The 20,893-nt window shown below is 43.4% G+C and overlaps 1 protein-coding gene across 2 annotated transcripts; it reads left to right on the forward strand.

Moving 5' to 3' along the window:
* Positions 1-819: 819 nt before the first annotated feature.
* Positions 820-11,436, forward strand: GREM1 (gremlin 1, DAN family BMP antagonist). Of its 2 annotated transcripts, XM_033109419.1 has the most exons (3): positions 922-1,057; positions 7,422-7,471; positions 9,981-11,436. In XM_033109419.1, the coding sequence occupies exon 3, from the start codon at positions 9,982-9,984 to the stop codon at positions 10,534-10,536; it is 555 nt and encodes a 184-aa protein (XP_032965310.1). In that variant the 5' UTR covers positions 922-1,057; positions 7,422-7,471; position 9,981; the 3' UTR covers positions 10,537-11,436. The 2 variants fall into 2 exon arrangements, with proteins under 2 accessions (XP_032965309.1, XP_032965310.1); XM_033109418.1 differs by lacking the exon at positions 7,422-7,471 and having other exon boundaries at positions 820-1,057.
* Positions 11,437-20,893: the final 9,457 nt, after the last annotated feature.

Consider the following 20,893-nt stretch of genomic DNA (forward strand, 5'->3'; position numbering starts at 1 on the left):
CATACAGAGCTTTTTGTCTTCAATTTCTGGGATGTTATTTCCTCGTTTGACGTTGTATTTTCCTGATTTATTCATCTTTAACATGCTACAGAAAACCTCCTCCCCTAGCGATTGTTCTCTCCCTTTTTAAGACGGCTTAGGAATGGAAACCTTGACTTTTGAGGATCCTTTTAGGTTTATTCTCTCCCCTCCCCCGTTATTCCTTTCTGCACACTCTCAGCCGTGGCTGCCAGCATCTGAGCTGAAAGAACCCGTGGCGGGAGAGGAGAGGAGGGTGTCATGTTGGCGACAGGCTCCTGCTGGCGGCCGGCGAGCCCGCCGGGGTTAACGGGGGCACAGGGGTCAGCACCCTCGAAGTTGGGGGCCTTGGGCGGAGACGAGACATAGCCACGGCGACGGCTCAACCAGAGCATCCCACAGTCCTGCTCCCCCCACGGGGAAAGAATCGTCTAATCTGTCACGATCCCACCGAGATTTTGCTCTTCTCAGCGAGGTCTCCGCGACCAAGCGCGTCGCGGGGCGGACACAGGAGAGGAAAAGCCCAGGCCTGGGGCAGAGGAGGAATGAGGGGCCGGGAGCTGGGGGGGGGGGGGGGGATTTCCTCCTGCGCTTCCCCCTTCAACGGGAGCGGAAAATGTGATTTGCTGTGCATTCCAGGCTCGGTTCCCTGGGGTGACCTCTCCCAGCCGGCCTGGGCGGGGGGAGCAGACAAAGAGGCGAGGCAGGCGGAGAGGACCCCGCGGGGAGGCAGGAGGGGTGCGGGGGGCGGGGGCAGTACCGGGAAAGGGGGTGGATAGCGGGTCCCGCGGCAGCGACGGCGCCTGGCCAATGGAGAGGCGCGGCCCCGGGCGCCGCGCACGGCCGCCGGCATTTAAACCGGAGACTGAGCGATGCCCCGCACTCGGTGCGCCCTCCGCGGACCGGGCGACCCAGTGTGCCGCGAGAGCGTTTCTCTCCATCCCGCTGACCCCGCGCGGAGCCCGGGAGGCTCGGGCCGCGGCCTCACACCGCGCCACGCGTCGAGAGCGCAGGCCCCGACGACCCGCCGCACTGACAGGTGAGCGCGGAGGCGCGGGTCAGAGTGTGTGTGAGTGTGTGTGTGTGTGTGTGTGTGTGTGTGTGTGTGTGTGGTGCGCGCGCGCGCGCAGAGGTTTGCAAAACGACTCCGTGTTCCGCTCCGTGTAGAGATGCGTGGCAGCTCTCTGTGAGCGCGGTCCCTTGGGGTGAACCATGAAGAACCATCGCAGGGTCCTTCCTGCCAAGGTCGGGGCTGTAGTAACCTTGCCTTGCGCGGTCTGCAGGGAAAGAGGATGTCAAGAACGAGAGAGATGGCCCCGCATCCCTTTTTTCTCCTCCGGGAGCCCGGATAATCGCGCTTCTGGTGCGCGCGGCAGCCGTGCGTGCCAGCGGCACCGCACAGGGAGCGCGTGGAGTCCTGGCTGCGGGAGCGCGGGGCAGAAGATTAGTGAGCCGAAGCAATGGGGAGCAGCAGGGACCTGCATCTGAGCAGTAGACGGCGGGGCAAGTTGTGCTGCAGGGGTCCCATGTATCTGAGGCGGGGCACTGGGACAGGGGACGCCCGTCGCAGCGCTGTGAGCGATCCTGGCGTGGGGTGGAGGATCCGGAGAATCAGCGATTGGGCCCATTTGCTCATCCTCAAGGTGAGATGGAGACACTCCCAAGAGCGGAGCCGCGGGATTCGGCCACAGTGGAAGCCCGAGGGTCGGGTAACGGGACACTCGGTCCCGGACGCGGAGTTCAGCGAGCCCTTCGTGCTCAAGTTGAACACACCCACGAGCTGGCTGCGCACTCGTGGGCGCTAGGTTCCTTGTTCTAGGCTTCTCCCGGTACCCCGCGCGCTTCGGCTGAACCGCGGACGTCCAGGCGCAGGGCTGCGACAATCTGCCTGGTTCCACTTCCGCGGGTACCCCTTAGTTTGTGTCCCCGAGGTCCCCGCGTCGCCTCCCTGCGCCTCCCTCGCGACAGACCACGCGAGACTGGCGGCGGGAGGCTGGTCTCCGGCTCGGACGTCCAGGTCATCTCTTGTCCTCCTCCGCCACCTTGTTCACCCCGGTGACCTCACTGCAGCTCGCGGAGCAAGGCCAGCAACGGAGGGGTATCGGGCTGTCACTTCGTCAGCCAGTTATTTGTAGACTTTAGGCTTGGGAAGAACAGGCGCGCCACCGCTTCGGCATTGTCTTCGGATCCCAGCTCCGCCTTGGGGACACCCCAGCCTGGTGTTTCCCCACGCCGTACTCCGGCGACAGTTCCCGGGCGAGGCGGGGGGCACATGGGAGGTGACCAAGGCTCTGCGGCCGGAATGGGCTCCCGGGTCTAACCCGGCTGCCTCTTTCTCCTCCCCTGTTGACTCCGAACACCGGCTCTTTCAGACAGAAATATAGCCTCGAAGTTAGGGGTTAAAAATCTCTTCTTAAAAATAGTACAAGGGCAGAGAGGAGACCATCAATAGGTAATTGGATATCCCGCTGGAAAGAGCAGATCCGAGCGGTGTGCGTGTCTGTTTATGTTCCTCTTCGAGATGGTGCCAGGACACGAGTTGATTAAAACAATCTATTGTGTTAAGTGGGTCACCAGGGATTTAAACTGTCCCAGGGACCCCAGAGTAGTGGTTTTCTTCTGGCTGTACACACAAGTTAAATAAATAGCGGAGAAGAGGTTAAGATAACCCTCCTCCCAGGGTGAGGAGTCTTCTTTCACCCCAGGGCTTTCCAGCCTTTTTTTCTCTCTCCCTTCCCTTCCCTTCCCTTCCCTTCCCTTCCCTTCCCTTCCCTTCCCTTCCCTTCCCTTCCCTTCCCTTCCCTTCCCTCTCCTCTTCTGTTCTCTCCTCTCCTTTTCTTCCTCTCTCTTTCTCCCTCTCTCCCTCCTCTCCCCTCCCTTCCCTTCCCTTTCCTTCCTTCCTTCCTTCCTTCCTTCCTTCCTTCCTTCCTTCCTTCCTTCCTTCCTTCCTTTCCTTCCTTCCTTCCTTCCCCTTCTTTTTGCTAGGTGGGGCATGGGGACTTGAAGGGACAGATTTTTCAAAGCAACCAGGGGAAGATCTTAAGAAAACTATGGATTCTCATCTTCCTGGCACACCCAAGTCTACAACACTAGGTGATTTGAGTACTATCACTGGATAAATTATACTCCCCAGTGGTTAGTATTAATGAATGATTTAAGTGTTCTTTAGAACTGTAGTTGCTGTTTGTGTGTGAGCGTGTATGTGTGTTTAAACCCCAGGTCATTGTAGAAATTAAAGTCTTTTTGTAAACTTGGTAATTTCACAGGTTTCCTATTTTCTTAAAAGTTCATTTTGAGTGAAATGTTTCGGTAATTCACGATCTATAGGAAATCCAAGTTGGCAAACAGTCTTTAGGTGAGTGATTACACAGGGAGGAGTAGAAACCTACTAACTCCCCACATCTCTGAATGAGAGCTGCCTGCCTTGTCTTTTCAACTGAAGCCCTTGGTCTAAGTGTTTAAGTATTGAAAGTGATATAATGCCAAGAAATTTTATGCCACAGATCCCTCTTCCAAGAAAAGCTTGTCAACAGCAAAGCTGTGGAGCATGTTCTAGAACAGAGAATAAAGGACAGATGGGAAAACCTAAGGCTTTTATGGAAAGGAAAGTGGGAGGAGGTAGGGGAGGTGTCTGCAGCATCCACTGAAAGGCACAGATCAGGCAAGTGTTACCAGCCCATGTCATACATCTGCAAGGAATTTGCTTTCATTTTAACATATGCTCTTAGAAATGCAAAGTACAACAGTAATTCCTGGGACAAGAGAAGTTTTTTTTTCTTCACATGTGAACATGAAGATACAAAATAGATAATTATTTGAGTTACGATATTCTTCCAACTTTATTGCATTAGAAACACGTCCATGTGTCCCTTGTTAAATACCGTACTGGGTGTCCAAAGAATAGTGGTTAAGGACATGTGTTTGGGGGCTAGATAGAACGATGCTCAAACCCTAACACTTCCACTTGATAGCTGTGTGACCTTGGGCAGATACCCAACGTTTCTGAGTCTGGATTCCCTGATTGGTCAAAGGAAAACAATGTTATCTACCTCATATTTTGTTGTGAATTTAGCATAATGCCTAGCATAGTAAGGGTTTAAAAATATAGATAATTCTTATTTTTAGTGGTGGTATTGGGAGAGGCAGTCACATAATATAGCACCAGGATACATTACAAAGTCGTCTGAACTTAAATCCCAAATCTCACTGACACAGAGACTAACACACATCTTTCACTCCAAGACAGAACCTAGAAGTAGGCTGCCTGTCCATTAGTACTGCTCAGTGAACATTTAAAATTTATTACTTTCTAATGTATTTCCTGTTGACTGAAGTTTGTTGGTGAAGTTTCACTAACTTCATGAAAAAAATCTTCCAATGAGCATGGAGTTCCTGAGATGCTTAACTACGGGGTGATCTCCTTCCGGCCCTGTGCCATGTTGGGCCCCAGCATGTTTTAGCCTAACTGGTGTTCAAAATATGGAGGTTGTGATTCCGGTACTTGGAACATGTACAGGATGAGACTTTATGCTCTACTGGTTCGCCAACCATCAACTCTTTGTATCTTCTTGGTGCAACTTGTCTCAAAAAAAAAAAAAAATCAACCCAGTGTATTCTTAAGAAATCATCTACGTAATTTTTAAAAGTTGACTATATTTTAAAAAGTAAAGATTAAAATCAAAATAACCTTTTACCTTCTCAAAGATTTAGTCCTGAGAAAAAGGAGCAGATTATTCTAAAACCTGGCCCGCACTTAAGAGTATTTGCTGTCTCTTCTATTATTATTTTTTTTTAATGCTGGGAGAATGATTTGATGCTTTACCTGTTGAATGTCTTTCTAAAACTTAATTCATCAGGAGGAATTGATGAGATGTTGAAGCACAGACATCTGTCTTGCTGACCATTGTCTCTTCACTGTAATTTCCACCCAACACTCCACTTAACTGATTATAAGCAGGTTAGTTAGCTAAAATGACAAATATGGCTAGAAGAATGTGGAAAGGAGCTGGTCTAAACTTTCCCAAAGACATCAAGAACATTGCAAATGGGTCACACATAGCATTTTTATTTCTGATTCCCCGGAATTAGATGATATGTTCTTACAGCCTTGTGAAGATTGGAATATGTCACCATGACCTGCACAGGACAGAAATGGCTAATCTGGTTTATCCTGTATGCAGATGTTTGCCCTTGATCGCTAAGGGAAATGTGAAGGAAAGCATCAGGTAGAGAAGACCTGCTTTGATAGTGTCTATATCCTTCGGGACAAGTGGATTAGAGGGGACGACAGTGGTAAAGAGCGGGGAAAGGTGGAGGTGGGATGGGTCTTACTGGTTGCAGAGTAAGCTCACCATGAAAATATGATCATATTACTTGGAGGAGAAATGCATTAAGGGGAAGTTGAGGCAGGTTTGAAAAGAAGATTATCTGTAAAGGAGAATAAAGGGAGGTCTGCGTGGCTGTCACGAGGCACTCGGGATCCATGAGGTGCAGGTTTAACTTAATGATGTGAGTGGATCATTTCATGAATGCAAATTACCAAAAATGTTTGCAGCTCCTGGTTGGAAATGAGTGATAATTCTTAGGAACCTAAATTTGGATTAGCATTTCGATTGAGTTTTGATAATGGGGACACTCTGCTAGGTGTTGATGTGGAAAAGAATTGTCCTCAAGGAATTTACATCTTCTTGATTTCCTCCATGTCTATGATATTTACAAAGTGCAGATTATTTAGTGGCAACATAAATGGGATTTCAGGAGCAAAACCGTCCGATTTCATTCACTGAGTAATCAAGACCAGTTTGGTGTCAGGGGCGGTTGGGTGACTGCCCACAGTGACGTGACATAGCCCTGGTTCTAGTACTAGTTACAGTCCCGATCCCACTCACTCTGAATCATGTGAAACACGCAGAGTGCTGCAGAGCACTGCTGTTCTCTAAGAAGCTGAGGTCTCTGCGGATTGAGATTCCTGAAGCTGGTTTTCACTTCTCTCCAAATGAGTTAATAAGGTTGAAGAACTTAAAAACCTCACAATAAACATTGAAGATCTTTGAAGAGTAGGCTTTTTAAATATGAAAAAAAAAACCATTTCATAATATTTTCCACATCTAATGAATCTTATTTTGTGAAAAATTTACTTTGGCTTACAAAAAAATACAAAGCAGCCTGTCACTTGAGACCCCTTTGGCTTATGGGGCATGCATACTCCCACAGGAACGGGAAGTCTGTCCAAACTAAGACTGAAAATCACAGCTGGCTAATTTTGGATTTACTGCTTTATTGTTGGTTTCTGCCATAGTGAATACAATGGCTTCAATTGGAAAATAAAACCCACAGCATTCTGCATGGGACCAGGTAAAAATTAGTGAGTATTTGGAGTTTTCCTAGAAAAAAGAGGGCAAATGTTAAGACGCTTCCGGGACTATAAGGAGGTCACTATACGGAGGGTCAGAACAAAAGAATTCCAACTGGCTGTGTTGCTAATTTGTATGTGGGAAGGCGTTTTAAAACGCAAAGAATGGAGACTCTAAATCAATGAGGTCTGTAGCAATCATTCAGAGCACCTACTGTGTGCCAGGCACTGAGGGTAAGATGATGACCGAGCCCTCATGACTCTCAGCCTAGGTATTTATTTCATTACAGATGTGAACATGCCCAAAAGGAAAATCTGAGTATAACGGAGGTCTTAAGTTGGTCTTGGAGAAAGAAAAAAAAAAAAGCATTTTTGCACAGATGTTTGTGGGAGGGGATGGCCTCATGATGTGAACCTGTCATATGCAGTCAACATACCTTCCCGGTCAGTCGCAGTTGGCCTTTGTGATGTGGGCTCTGGGGGTCTTGCTCTGGGAGGGCTGAGCTGCCCTGGAGGCCATTTTTAGTAGGGATTGGGGAAGATCACGGGTGTAGGCCTAGGGCTGTCTTATGTGCTCCTCTTTCAAATGGGCAGAGATTGCATTTTAGTTTAGATCCTGGCCCTGAATTGAATAAATAGCAGACACTTGGGAAAGCTTCTCAAATTCACTCTGTATTTGCCGAGGAGACGGAACTGTCATGGCTCAAGTTATCCTGGTCTCTGGAGAAAATCAGCAGTGTTTTATAGCTGGACTTTCCTCATGAGTGATTTTTTTAAAAAGACAAAACAAGGAAATTAATTTTTTTTTGTTGTTGAGGCAAAAAAGGCTCTGTTTAAAGAACAGGGATGTTGTAACATAAACTGACAAAAGCCAGGGAGTCTGCAGTCAGAGCAGAGAGCTAAATGTCACATTATCAGCTCCAAACTTGAACTTGCCCAAAAGTATTAGGTTGATGCTGGGAAGATGGTGCCATTTAAGGATATTTTAAATTTAATATTTAATTATCTTAATTTGACATTATCCTTAGGGTTGCATGGTCTTTACTTGCAGGCCCTATCCCTCAGAGAGTTTGGATTTCATACTGCCGCTGTCTTTGAAAGGTAATTGCTCTAGCTAATAATACCTGTGGGTACAGTTCCTTGGGGAGGAGAGGGGGGCATGAGAAGATTGCTAGTAAGTTGCACTTCTCAGTTATCTTGTGTAAGTAACACTGGTGTTCAGAAGAGAGCAGGGAAATGGGTACTTCACAGCAGTGTTTTCAGGATCAGAAAACTGTGGTGGGAATGGGGTGGGGGTGTGGAGGGACAGGGCGAGCCTCAGGATTCAAGTCCGATTTGGTGTGATGGTCTGAAGAGGGAGGCTGTGAATTTGAAGCTGTACTGGTGGAAAAGAAAATCCTTCCACATTTTAATAAGCCCCTCTGTGTCCCATGGCTGCAAGTGCTACAGGCTTTGCTACTCAAAACTTGTTAGAAAGGAAGACATACTGAATCAGAATCTGCATTTTTACAATGTCCCCAGGTGACTGCTTGCACATTCAGGTTAGAGAAGCACTGTCCCAGGAGAATCTTAATAGTCTGATGCTTCTCTGTTGCACTCTGCTTTTTCAAAATACGCTTCTTCTGCTCCTCTTTCTCCGTCTGACCCATCTTTCCTGAAGCCTGCCTCTAGAGTCGTCCTCCTTTGTCTGATTTATATTCCTCACTCCATTCATTTTTTTTCTCTTTCTATCCTTGCTTTACTGTTTTTCTTTTGTCAGTTTTCCCTCTGCCTCCCCCTTCTTTAATTTTTTTGTCATTATTTATTTACATGCCACCTCCTTTTCTGATCCACAGCTAACTCCAGATCCATCCACAGTAATTCACTGTCATTAATATATCCAACACGTCTATGGTATTTATTAATGTAAATATTTGCACATACCTGTTCTCGTCCCATTGTCTACCTTCTAAATTACACACACACACACACACACACACACACACGTGTGAATGACCTATTTTACTATTTAAAGTAGAAAAAATTGTATATCATGGTATAAAGAATGATAGAATGAATATCTGTTCTCAGTTTAAAAATGAGAAAAGGTGAAGGGTCCAGGAGTGTTTATGAGTTATGAGATCTTTCTGGTAAAGTAATTCATTCTGTCTGCAGTACTGCCATACATTTGGTCAGTTTTCAAATTGCTTTCACTTTTACATCAAATTTGATCTGAACAACCTATCTGGGAAGATGAGGTATTTGCTTAAATGAAGTCATTTATTGAGAAGTTACGTGAGTTTCTTCAGGTCCGATAGCAAGTTGCTGCCCGAGGATTTCAAATAGAAACTCAGTCTTGACTTTTTTCTCTTCCTGTGAAGCATTCTCCCTCTGTCAAGAGCTTGCTGGTCTCCCCACTGATCTCCTTCTAATGCCTGATCACAGTGACCATCTCATAAGCACCCACATAACTGAACAAGGCACAACTCAGGAAGCACTCAGGCTGGTTAGGGAGAAAAGACTCGGATACTTTCCTGGCAGACGAAACTCTTTGGACAATAAGGCTAATTCATCTTTGCTAGAACACAAGATAGAAAATAAGTTCCCCCAAAGAGGAGCAAGATAACCTGGCATTGAGATAGTAGGAATTTCCTATATATCTTCTAGCACAAGAATGAGTACAACTAAGTGATCATAATACAAAATCAAATGCAGTTGGTGTCAGAAGCCAGGAAGAAATTCCTGTGGGAGGACATATGTTGAAGAGATGGGTCCTGGCTGAGTTCAAATCTTGGCTTATACGCTGTGTGACCCTGGGTGAGCTACCTCATGGCCTGATGGCCCAGTGGGTAAAGAGAAAAATACCTCCTAATTCATAGAGATATGTGAGAAGTAAAAGAAATGTTTTACAGAAAATGTTTAAAGTGCCTGATAAAAGGTTAGCTGCTATTACACACACTGCTTAACAATGGGGTATATTAGGAGACATTATCATTGTTCGAACATTGTAGAATACACAAACCTAGGTGGTGTAGCCCACTCACACCTAGGCTATGTGGTACAGCCTATCTATCGCTCCTAGGCTACAAGCCTGTACAGCAGGTTACTGTACAAAACAACATGAGATTAAATCAAGCACAAGAGAAAATTGACCAAGAGACGTGCTAAACATGAGATGTCTGAGGTTGCTGCCTGTGTAACACAGCATACTGTTTTACAGCAAACCTTTTTCATACGTAGAAAGTATGCATTCTAAAATAAGGATAAAAAGTATACTACAGTAAATACACAAACCAGTACCATAGTCATTTGATATCATTGTCAACGACTGTGTACTATACGTAATCGTATGTGCTACATTTTTATATGACAGGCAGTACAGTAGGTTTGCATATAGAACACCAGCCTCACCACAAACACGTGAGTAATGGGTTGGGCTACGTTAGAACAGCTACTACGTCACTAGGCAATAGGAATTTTTCAGCTCCATTGTAATCTTATGGGACCACTATCATATATGTGGTCCGTGATCTACCAAAACGTTGACATGCAGTACATGGCTGTATTAACGCGTTCATTAATCAGCTTTTCTATTTTTCATGTTTCCCCTCTCTGTGTTCCCTTCCTTCAGCATGAGCCGCACCGCCTACACTATAGGAGCCCTGTTTCTCCTCTTGGGGACCCTGCTGCCAGCTGCTGAAGGGAAAAAGAAGGGGTCCCAAGGTGCCATCCCCCCTCCAGACAAGGCCCAGCACAATGACTCCGAGCAGACTCAGTCTCCCCAGCAGCCGGGCGCCAGGAACCGGGGGCGGGGCCAAGGGCGTGGCACCGTCATGCCCGGGGAGGAGGTGCTGGAGTCCAGCCAGGAGGCCCTGCATGTGACCGAGCGCAAATACCTGAAGCGAGACTGGTGCAAAACCCAGCCGCTCAAGCAGACCATCCACGAGGAGGGCTGCAGCAGCCGCACCATCATCAACCGCTTCTGCTATGGCCAGTGCAACTCCTTCTACATCCCCAGGCACATCCGCAAGGAGGAAGGCTCCTTTCAGTCCTGCTCCTTCTGCAAGCCCAAGAAGTTCACCACCATGATGGTTACACTCAACTGCCCGGAACTACAGCCACCCACCAAGAAGAAGAGGGTCACGCGCGTGAAGCAGTGTCGTTGCATCTCCATCGATTTGGATTAAGCTGGGACACCCCGCTTGTCCTAGGGATGCAGCCCCGCGCGGGCCCAGAGCCAGACCTAAAACAACCTGATTCTAACTTGGCTTAAACCTAGAGGCAACAAGTACCACCGGCTGCCTCCTGACAGGCGCCTGCTAGTGTGTAGTTTGTGTGCATGAGTGTGCATGGGTGCCTTTGGGTGTTTGCAGACACCGGAGGAAACACAATCTCTGCTAGAGGGCACTTCCTATTACCTAAACAAATCCGCTTCCATAGGAGATGGCACAGAAAGCCCACACCACCCAAGGCACATTCAAAGGGGGGAGTGCTGTGGTCTGGTTTTGCCTTTGTGGTCCGTGTGCCCTCCTGGGACCAGAATCTCCCTTCAGAATGAGCAGTCATGGAAGAGGCTACTCTGAGGGCAAGGGACCTGTTTTAGTGCTGTGTTAGACTTGGGAAAGGTATTTCAACCTGTGCTTGCTTCCTCCCTCGCTCCTCACATCCGCGGTGCATCCCTGCTTAGGATCTCAGTGACTATTATTATATTTCAGTCTAATCCCCTATTGCCAAGGGACTGAGCGTGAGGACCAGTTGAGCCCCGCAGAATTCAGCGGGGAGATGTGCAGTCTTGGAAGGCCAACCCCAAAACACACTGAGACCCATGTTTTAGCAAGTGTTTCCTGGTATTTAACAGAACCCAAGAGAACAGAGGAGAAACGAAATTGTAAAAAATAATAATAATAATTTCGGCTGTCACTGTGATCTGCTGAAAAGTAGTCGTAACCCAATGCTAAAATTTAAAACATAAATGTTGACCAAATATTTTCAGAACCAAATGAGTGAGCTAAACCAAAACAGCCCCTTTCTGCTTTGCCCCACAGGTGGACAATAGATGTAGTTCAGAACCCCCTATGCAGGGATAGGAAAAAAAAAAACCCCAAAAACCTCATAATCAGAAGGTTCTAGTGTCTTTCCTTTTACTTGGTTATAATCACCTCTTTCCCAGTTCATTATTTCTGTGTAATGCTTCTGAGAGCCATACCCTGTATTATAAAGATTCTGCCTCTGCTGAATGTACCTGACAGTGGAGAACCAGGCTAAGATGAGAGAGTTTAGGGCCTGCTCCATTTTAGCCAGAAGTATAGTTTGGGTCTTTTTGTTTCAGACATTGACAGGAGTTTGAGCTGGAGAGCAGAGGAGAGTAAGGAAGTAGAGGAGATTGCCTCCGGCTAAGGAGAAGTTTAATGCCTAGGAGGAGATGTGAGAGATATGACCACCCCTTTTTCCTTTGCCCTCTGAGGGTCTAGTGGGAAATTACACCAGAAATCAGAGCATTTGGGTTCCTTAGCTGCCCTCGTCTGCTGCTGGTGGGATTCATGTAACATTGCAACTGTTCAGAACCTACTTGCAAAGGCTGTCCTCTGGCTGCTGGCAATACCTACTTAGGATTTATCTAATGGCCAAAGTGCAGTGTAGGTGAACCTTACTGTATTTTGGGTTTGGCTAACCGATTCTCTTCAAGCCTAAGGTTTTATATATGCACCACCCCCAACACTCTTTTTGCCGTGTATCTTCTCAGCCTCACTAGCAAAGTCACGTGTAACGTGGGAAACAAACACCATAGACTTGTGTTTCAGTTGCTCATCAAGGCTCCAGCATTCAAAGAACCATTGCAATGAAAGAGGCCATTTAATTTTTGTTTTGGTTCAGCGTTCTCCCATCTAACAACTAAACAGGAACCGTACTTTGAGGCAGAAGTTATTTTGAACACCCAAAATATTGGGTCTAATTTTAAAACTTTTAAACTCACTACTGATGATCCTACACTAGGTAAAATTTGTGCGGACACATAGTCTGCGCATTTCGTATACACTGTATGCCCCTGCCCTAAATCTTTCTATCATCCACATCCTCTAACAATAAAGCACAGAGTGGATCTAATTAAGCACGCAAATGCTAAGCCAGAATTTTGAGGGTGGGGGAGAGGAAGAGAAAGGGGAAGGAGCTGAAAATGTAAAAACCACACTAGAGAGGAAAAATGACATTCAGAACCAGCAGACACTGAATTTCTCTTGTTTTAACTCTGCCACAAGCATGCAATTGTGTTAAAAAGAGATGATTACATTGGCAGCAGTAATATTCTTTCAGTAGCTTCCATGGTCTTGCATGTAAGTCGAATTTGACTTAGGTAAAGAGAATTTCCTCAAAATTAACTTCACTGGGATAATCAGCATAACTGCCCTAAAAACACAGCACTAGCCAAAGAGGGAAACATCTGCTTTTCTTAGTGTACCTATATTAAGACCAGCACAAGTATGTTGTGTCTTCCAACATTTATTGAAAGTGTCATATCTGTTACATATTGTATTGGAGTCACTGATGATGTAATGATATGTTTTTTCATTACTATAGTAGAATTTTTTTTAATGGCAAGATATTTTCAATCTCAATCTTTTGCATTAAAATAATGCCAAACACCAAATACGAATATTACGATATACACTTTGTACTTGGCATTAAATAAGAAAAACACACATCCTGCAAGTCTGTAAGTTGTTTTTTTGTTATTGTAGTTCTTCAAAGTTCAAAATGTAAGTGAAAAATCCGGAGGAAAGGATAATTTCCACTGTGTGGAATGTGAATAGTTAAACAAAAAGTTATGGTTATTTAATGTAATTATTAATTCAATTCCTTTGGTCACTGTGATTTCAGGCATTTATTTTTCTCCTTTATTTGACTTCCTTTGAGTTGAGCAAAGAAGAGGCTGGCACATTGTATTCTGTTGGAGGCTTTTATCAGGTCAGAGGGAAACAATAAAATCTTGACACATCTGAACATGCATTACAGAGTTAAGACCTGAGCTTTTATTATTTTTTTTAAATTGAATGTTCCTTAAAGGTTAACATTTCTGAGGCAATATTAAGAATAATTTTAAATGTAATTTGGAAGACTTAATGATATGTGTATACAAACAAATAGCAGATAATAATGAATAGTTCTCAAGTCCTTTTAAGGAGAAAATCTAAAATGAAAAATGTATGTGCAGAACATTTATAAATGACTAGTTAACGCTTAAGAGTGAAAGTAGTTCTATTGATTTGTCATTCTCAAGATATTTAATATCAACTGCATTATGTATTATATCTGCTTTAATCATTTAAAAACAACAGAGGATTATATAGACTATGGTTGAGGTACTTTGCTGTGTATAAGGATAAGAGGGGATTTGATAGTCTCATAAAAGCTAATTTGGTTTAAAGCAAAGTTTTATGAATCTGTTACTAGAATTTCATTTCATCCAAATTATGTTCTATATAACCTTCCCCAAAGAGCAACCAATAAATTGAACCTCTTCTCTGTTTGTGTGTGTGTATGCGTGTGTTTTTAACTGGTAGTGTTCACACGGTAGGGGGGTGGGGCAGGGATTCAGTTATCATAGGAGCAGAGGTAGAAAAACCATAATTAGATCTCATGTGATCTCAAAGGGAATTTATTTCTTCCATCTAGACCTTCCAGATCCTGCTGGATTTCAATGGGACACCTCAGGCCATGGCAGTTCGAGGCAGGTGTGCAATAGAAAGTACCAACTTCTTCCCCAGAGATAGAAAGAAGAGTTAGAAAGGGTTATGAAAAGCCTTCGGATAGTGGAAGAACTGGCACACAGAAATGATGACGGCTGTATTTTGAAGTGTTCAAGGGGAAAATGGGAGAAAGATTTGGGGCTCAGTAGAAGGAAGAACTTTCTAATGATGTGAGTGATTCAGCAATGCAGTGATCTGCCATGAGATGGTGAGATTCCTGTCTTTGAAAATATTAAACCATATACTACTATCATTAGTCCAGAAAAGTCACTAAGCAAAGAAACAACAAACAGCAGCAACAGCAAATCCTGAGCAGGGGAAGATAGACTGATTTCAAGAGTTACCACACTATATTACTTAAAATAACAAATGAAAATTTTACCATAGGAGCTGAAAAGCAGAGAGAGAGAGAGAGAGAGAGAGAGAGAGAGAGAGAGAGAGAGAGAGAGAGAGAACTCTATTAAATTCAGAAATGAAAGAGGGAACAGTACTATGGACCTTACAGAAATAAAAAAAGGATTATAAAGGACTACTATGAACAACGATACGCCAACAAATTAGATAACTTAGATGAAATGGACAAATTCCTAAAGTGACAAAACTTCTGAGTCCATTTTTTGATACTTGACTATGAACATCTTTTAAGCCTCCCTCCTCCCTCTTCCCCTTCTGCCCCACATCTGGGCAAGCTGATAAGAAAGCCCAGGCTCTCCTTCATTTGGCATTGATAGGATGATCAAACCATCCATACAAGGGCCCACCTGCACATGGGAACCCTCATCCCAGCCTCTCTCTCTAACAACCATAAAAACTCCAAGTCAGTCTCCTTGCTCTGTTCTCTCATGCCATTTTCAGACTAGGTTGGGAGGCCTGCCCTGTTCACCACAGAAACCCTCGTTATGTGAGTAAGAAATCTTGTCATATACTCCTGTTGTGTGTGTGTGATGTCATCAATCTTGACATCCAAGCCAAACTTTGAGTAAAGCTCCATTCTATTTATGCAGGTGTCTCACTGAAAATGACTCAAGAATAAATAGATATTTGAATAGAATGATCAAAAAGAGGTTGAATTAGCAATTGAAAAAACTTTTCACATAGAAAAGCCCTAGATCAGATGGCTTTATTGGTGAATTTTACCAAATATTTAACATTTCAAGAATTAATATCAGTTTTTCACAATCTCTTAAAAACAACAAAAAAAGAGGCGGGACCACTTTCTATCTCATCCTATGACACCAGTATTACCTTGCTACCAAAACCAGACAAAGACATCACAGTCGAAAACTATAGACAAATATCCCTTATGAAAATATGTGCAAAAATCCTCAACAAAATACTAGGCAACTGAATTCAGCAACATATAAAAAGGATTACACACCATGACCAAGTGGGATTTTCCCCAGGAAAATAAAGTTGGTTTAATCACCAATCAATGTAATACATCATATTAGTAGAATAAAGGACAAAAACCACACAAACATGCAGAAAAATCATTTGACAAAATCCAACACCCTTTCATGATAAAAATCACTCAACACACTAGGAATATAAGGGAATTCTGATAAAAGACCTGATAAATGATATCTATGAAAAACCCACAGCTAACATTACTTATGGGTGAAAGACTAAAAGATTTCCCCCTAAGGATATCTGCTTTCACCACTTCTTTTCAACATTATTTTGGAGGTTCCAGCCAGGGCAATTAGGCAAGAAGTCATCCAGATTGGAAAGGAAGAAGTAAAACTATTTCTATTTTCAGATGACATAATCTTGAATGTAGGAATCCTAAAGAATCCACAAAAGAAGTATTAGAGCTGTCTTAGTCCATTCAGGCTACTCTAACAAAATACCACAGACTGGGTAGCTTATTAAAAACAAACATTTATTTCTCACAGTTTTAGAGGCTGGAAGTCTAACATAAGGGTGCTAGCATGGTCAGCTGATAGCTTGTTTCTAGGTCCCAGACTTTTTATTGTATCCTCACATGGTGGACTGTTTCTGGATATAACAACACTAATCCCATTCATGAGGGTTCCACCTTCATGACTTAAGCATCTCCCAAAGTCCCCACCTACTAATACCATTACCTTTGGGGTTAGAATTTCAACATATGAATTGGGGTGGGAGGGACACAAACATTTAGACCATAGCAAGAGCTAATAAATGAGTTGATCAAGGTTGCAGCAAGATCAAGATATAAAAATTAATTGTATTCTATATGCGACCAATGAAAAATCTGAAAATGAAACTAAGAAAATAATTCCATTTGCAATAGAGTCAAAAAGAATAACATACACAGGACTAAATTTAACAAAGGAAGTACAAGACTTCTATACTGAAAATTATAAAACATTGTTTAAAGAAATGAAGCAACTAAATAAATGGAAAGATATTCTGTGTTCATGGATTAGAATAGCTAATATTGCTCTACAAATTCATCAAAATCTCTATCAAAATCTCTATCCCAACTGGCTTCTTTACAGAAATGGACAAGCTCATCCTTAAATTTAGATGAAAATGCAAAGAACCCAGAATGACCAAAACAATCTTGAAAAAGTAGAAAGTTGGAGGGCTCACACTTCTGATTTCAAAACTTAACAACGAAGAATCATTACAAGGCAAACACCCTTTCAACTAGGTTAAGAAATATAAATTTCCTAGCTTCTCCAGAAGCTCTCTTTATGACCCACCTCAATTTTAACCCTTTCCATACCACAATAATAATCACTCTCCTGACTTCTATAGTAATTTCTTCTTTGCATATATTTATAGTATTATCATCAAAATGTTCATCCTTAAACTCTACACTTTAGTCTAGTTTCAAACAGTTTAAGTGAGAAAAGATAAAGGCCCTAAACCCCTTCCTATAATTTTGAAAAAGATGTTTATTAAAGATACAGCTAACATACAATATTATATTAGTTTCAAGTGTACACCATAGTTCAACATTTATATACCTAAAGATATGATCACCATGATAAATCCAGCAACCGTCTGACACTGTACCATGCTATCACAATATTATTGACTATATTCCCTATTGTTTTTGACTTCTTGCATCTCTTTTCCTCAATTTTTTTTTTTTCTCTTGAGCTACCCTTCCCTTATTCTGTGTGGTGCCACTTAGGCTTCTTATTACTGTGTCTTTCATCCCTGCTTTCTCTCTAGGCATAGGGGTGACATAAGACCACACTGGAAAATCAGAATATTCATTCCACTTGTCCGCCATGATTGATTTTAGAAATGGGCTTGAAACGCAAACTGGGTCCATAATAATCTTCCCTAAGATTTGAATATAGAGACTGGAAGAAAGAAGATCTTTCCTTTTCTAGGATCACAAGTTATAATAAGCCTGTTGATCAAAATCTGATGATAGACATCTTTCCCAGGTGTATGGATGAAACTGTGTGAAGAATGAAGACTCTACACACAGAAAAGCAGAGCCAAAAGATGGAGTAAGTATCTCAATGAAAGAATTTTTTCCCTGGATCAAGCTAGGCTGCAAGTCAGGCCAACCTATGAGTAATCCTGTATTAGTTATACATTGCTTTGTAATAAATTATGCCAAAACTTAGTAGCTTAAAACAACAAACATTTATTATTTCACACATTTTCTGATATGGATTTGGGAGTGACCAAACTGAGTGGTTCTGGTTTAAAATCTCTCATGAGTTTGCAGCCAAGGTGTCAGCAGAGGCTGCAGTCATCTAAAGGCTTGACTGGGGCTGGAGAATCCCCTCCCAATATGGCTCAGTCACATGGCTGTTGGTTGGAGGCCTCAGCTCCTGACAGTGTGAGTCTCTCTTCACAACATGGTAACCGGCTTCTTCTACAGTGAGTAATCCAGGAGAGAGCAAGAAGGAGCCACAGGACCTTCCATGACTTATCCTCCAAAAAATGACATAGCCTTACTTTCACTTTCCCCTATTTATCAGAAGCAAGTCACTAAGTTTGCCCACATTCAAGAGGAAGGTTTTTAGTTTTCACCTCTTGAAGGGAGAAGCATCAAAGAATTTGTGGTCATATTTTAAGATCAATACACTCTCAGTTACTTAAGTCATTAAATTTAATTTTGGGCTTATTTTGTATTGGGTTTATGTCGCTTGAACCCAAAGAGTCCTGACTAGCATCTATACCTGAGTTACTAAGAAAGATTTCAATGTTTGTTTTTTTAGTGAATTGATCTCTTATGATCTAAAGCAAGCAGAGCAGTGTTAGTTTCATTGTCTTGCACCTGTATCATCAGTAGCACCCAAACTAGTTCGACAGAAGGCAAGACCTTAACCTACAGCAAAGGTAACTTAATCTTCCAGCAGCGTCAGAGCACCATTTTGTAGAGAGAAGCTAATATTAGTGCCACGGAGGGACCCGTCACACTGCCTTTCAATTCCTTCTCATTCCTTCTCCAAATCTCAAACCCAGGCATCCTCCTCATGGATCAAAATTTTAGAATCAATTTTCAATTAGAAAAAGAAAAGGCCTAATTAGTACTTGTGCACCTTGCAGTTTTCAATTTAAGGGCCCAGAAAGAGAATATTTAGTGTTGAAAATCCTAAATCTCACATTTTTGAAAATGTATGCTAGAGCAAAGTAAAGGGTGCTTTGAATGGAAGGGATGATAATCCAAGGAAAAGAAATTATTCTTTGAATTACATTTATAAACTAGTTTACTAGAAAAATTATCACAGATTTAAAAGTTAATTCTTATTTTTATTAAATATATCAATAAGTATTTTTGGTTACAAACAACAGAATTCACTCTGTGTAGTTTAATCAGAAATCAGTATATTAAAAGTTATCAGGTAGCTCATAGAATCTGTGTGTGTGTGGGGGGGGGCAAGAATGTCTGGATACTACATAAGAATATAAAGTCCAGAAATGAACTAGCCATGGAAAAATATGCCCTACAGACCATGGGGCTATTGTAGGATTACATCATTGGTTTGCCCACCATTCATTGTTTATGTCACTAGGGACAGATGTAGAAATGTAACCTAGATGCCCAAGAACCCAATGACTCCCACTCTATGCTTGACAGCAGTTATGAGTTTTTATGAATGGCTGCTGACTCAGGTTGGTTTCTTCTGCCTACAGGTCTAGTGTAGAACCTAGAGCAAATTGTAAATGTAACTTCATGGGCGTCTGGGAAGTGTGAGTGTTTAGCTTTCTAGGCTTTATAGTACAGGAGCCAATCTAAAAGGATACTGGAATAGGTGCCAAGAGGGCAAGATGCCACATCAAAGTAATTCATAAACACAGGGGTTGTCATGCAGGGACACTGGTCCCACTCCCCGCACAAGAATGCAGGATATGGTGAGGCCAAAAAGGAACTCCAATGGAGCGATAGATAGGAGAGTCATACCACTATATTCTCGCTGGCGGCTGGGTGAGACGCAGGAAATAGGATCCACCCCCTCCTCAATCCCCCGCCTACTTCTCTGCCTGCCAACCAACCAACCAACCAACCAACCAACCAACCAACACAGTCACGGCAGTCACAGTGGTTAATTGGCCAACTGGCCACAGCTGACGGTCAACCACCACCCGAGCCAGCCCTTTTCACTTGAGACCAAGAGCCTGGAAACTGCTTTCTGGGACTCTTTCCCCACAGGGGTGAAAAAAACAACAGATTTTAAGAGTTTGTATAAAAACATCAGTCTAGGGTCCCATCTCTTCTACCTGACTCTCCTCTGTCTCATTTCTCAGGTCAACCATTTTCAATTCGTTTTGTATGTGTGTCATGCAGGGTCTCAGCTCCCACTTCCCACACAAGAACGCAGGATATGGTGAGGTCAAAAGGAACAACAGTGGAGCCATAGATAGGGGAATCATACCTGTATATTCTTGCTGGCGGCTGGGTTGGAGACACTGGAAGCAGGAGCCACACGATGCGCAATCTGCCGTCTGTTTCTCTGCCGACCAACCAACCCCACTTGCTAGCTGTAATCCGCACTTGCTAGTTTAGCCACGGCAGTTATATTAGTGGCTAATGGCCAACCGGTAAGCTGATGGCCAACTAGTCACAGCTGATGACCGTCTACTACCCGAGGCAGCCCCTTTCCACGTGAGGTCGAGAGCATGGAAACTGCTCTCTGGGACTCTGTCCCCACACTGTATCTTCTGCCATTGAGGAAGGCTCAACTGGGGTCGATGCCCAATATGACTCACTCACATGGCTGGCAGCGGATGTTGGCTACAGCTGCAAGCTTAGTTTCAAGTGGTCTCTTCACATGTCTTAGGCTTCTGAGAGCATCGTGGTTGGGTTCCAAGAGAAAGTGTTCCAAGAAAAAGAAGACAAAAGATGTTGGTTTCTTAAGGCTGGGCCTGAAAGCCTACACAGTGTCACTTCCACCATATTCAACTGGTTAAAGCCATCTAGACTTGCCCACATTCAAGCAAGGGGATATCTCAACCTCTTAATGTGGGAGATGTCAAATAATTTGTTTCCATCTTTAATAACCATATCTGACTTGCATTCCTGGGAGAAGGGACCTGGTTCAGCTGTTCTGTATTTAAACTTTGACTCAGTCTTCTTGTATTCAGCCCTGCAGCTCACTGTGACATCTATCTTCTGCTGCACTCCACCTCTGAGGATTTTTAACTCAGTTTGAAGCTTTTTTCATTGTGCTGTCAATGTTCACTCTCCTGTCTGCCTTCCATTTCCTAAAATATTTACTGAAATCACTCAATTTCTATGATCTCTATTTTTTTATTCTTTGTTCTTGTATGTTTATACTTTTTAAATTCCTTACTTTAGTGGAGTTCTACAAGAAAAAAAATCCCATAAATTTATATGGTG

Source organism: Rhinolophus ferrumequinum, chromosome 6 (genome assembly GCF_004115265.2).
Source record: "Rhinolophus ferrumequinum isolate MPI-CBG mRhiFer1 chromosome 6, mRhiFer1_v1.p, whole genome shotgun sequence".
NCBI classification, from domain to species: domain Eukaryota; kingdom Metazoa; phylum Chordata; class Mammalia; order Chiroptera; family Rhinolophidae; genus Rhinolophus; species Rhinolophus ferrumequinum.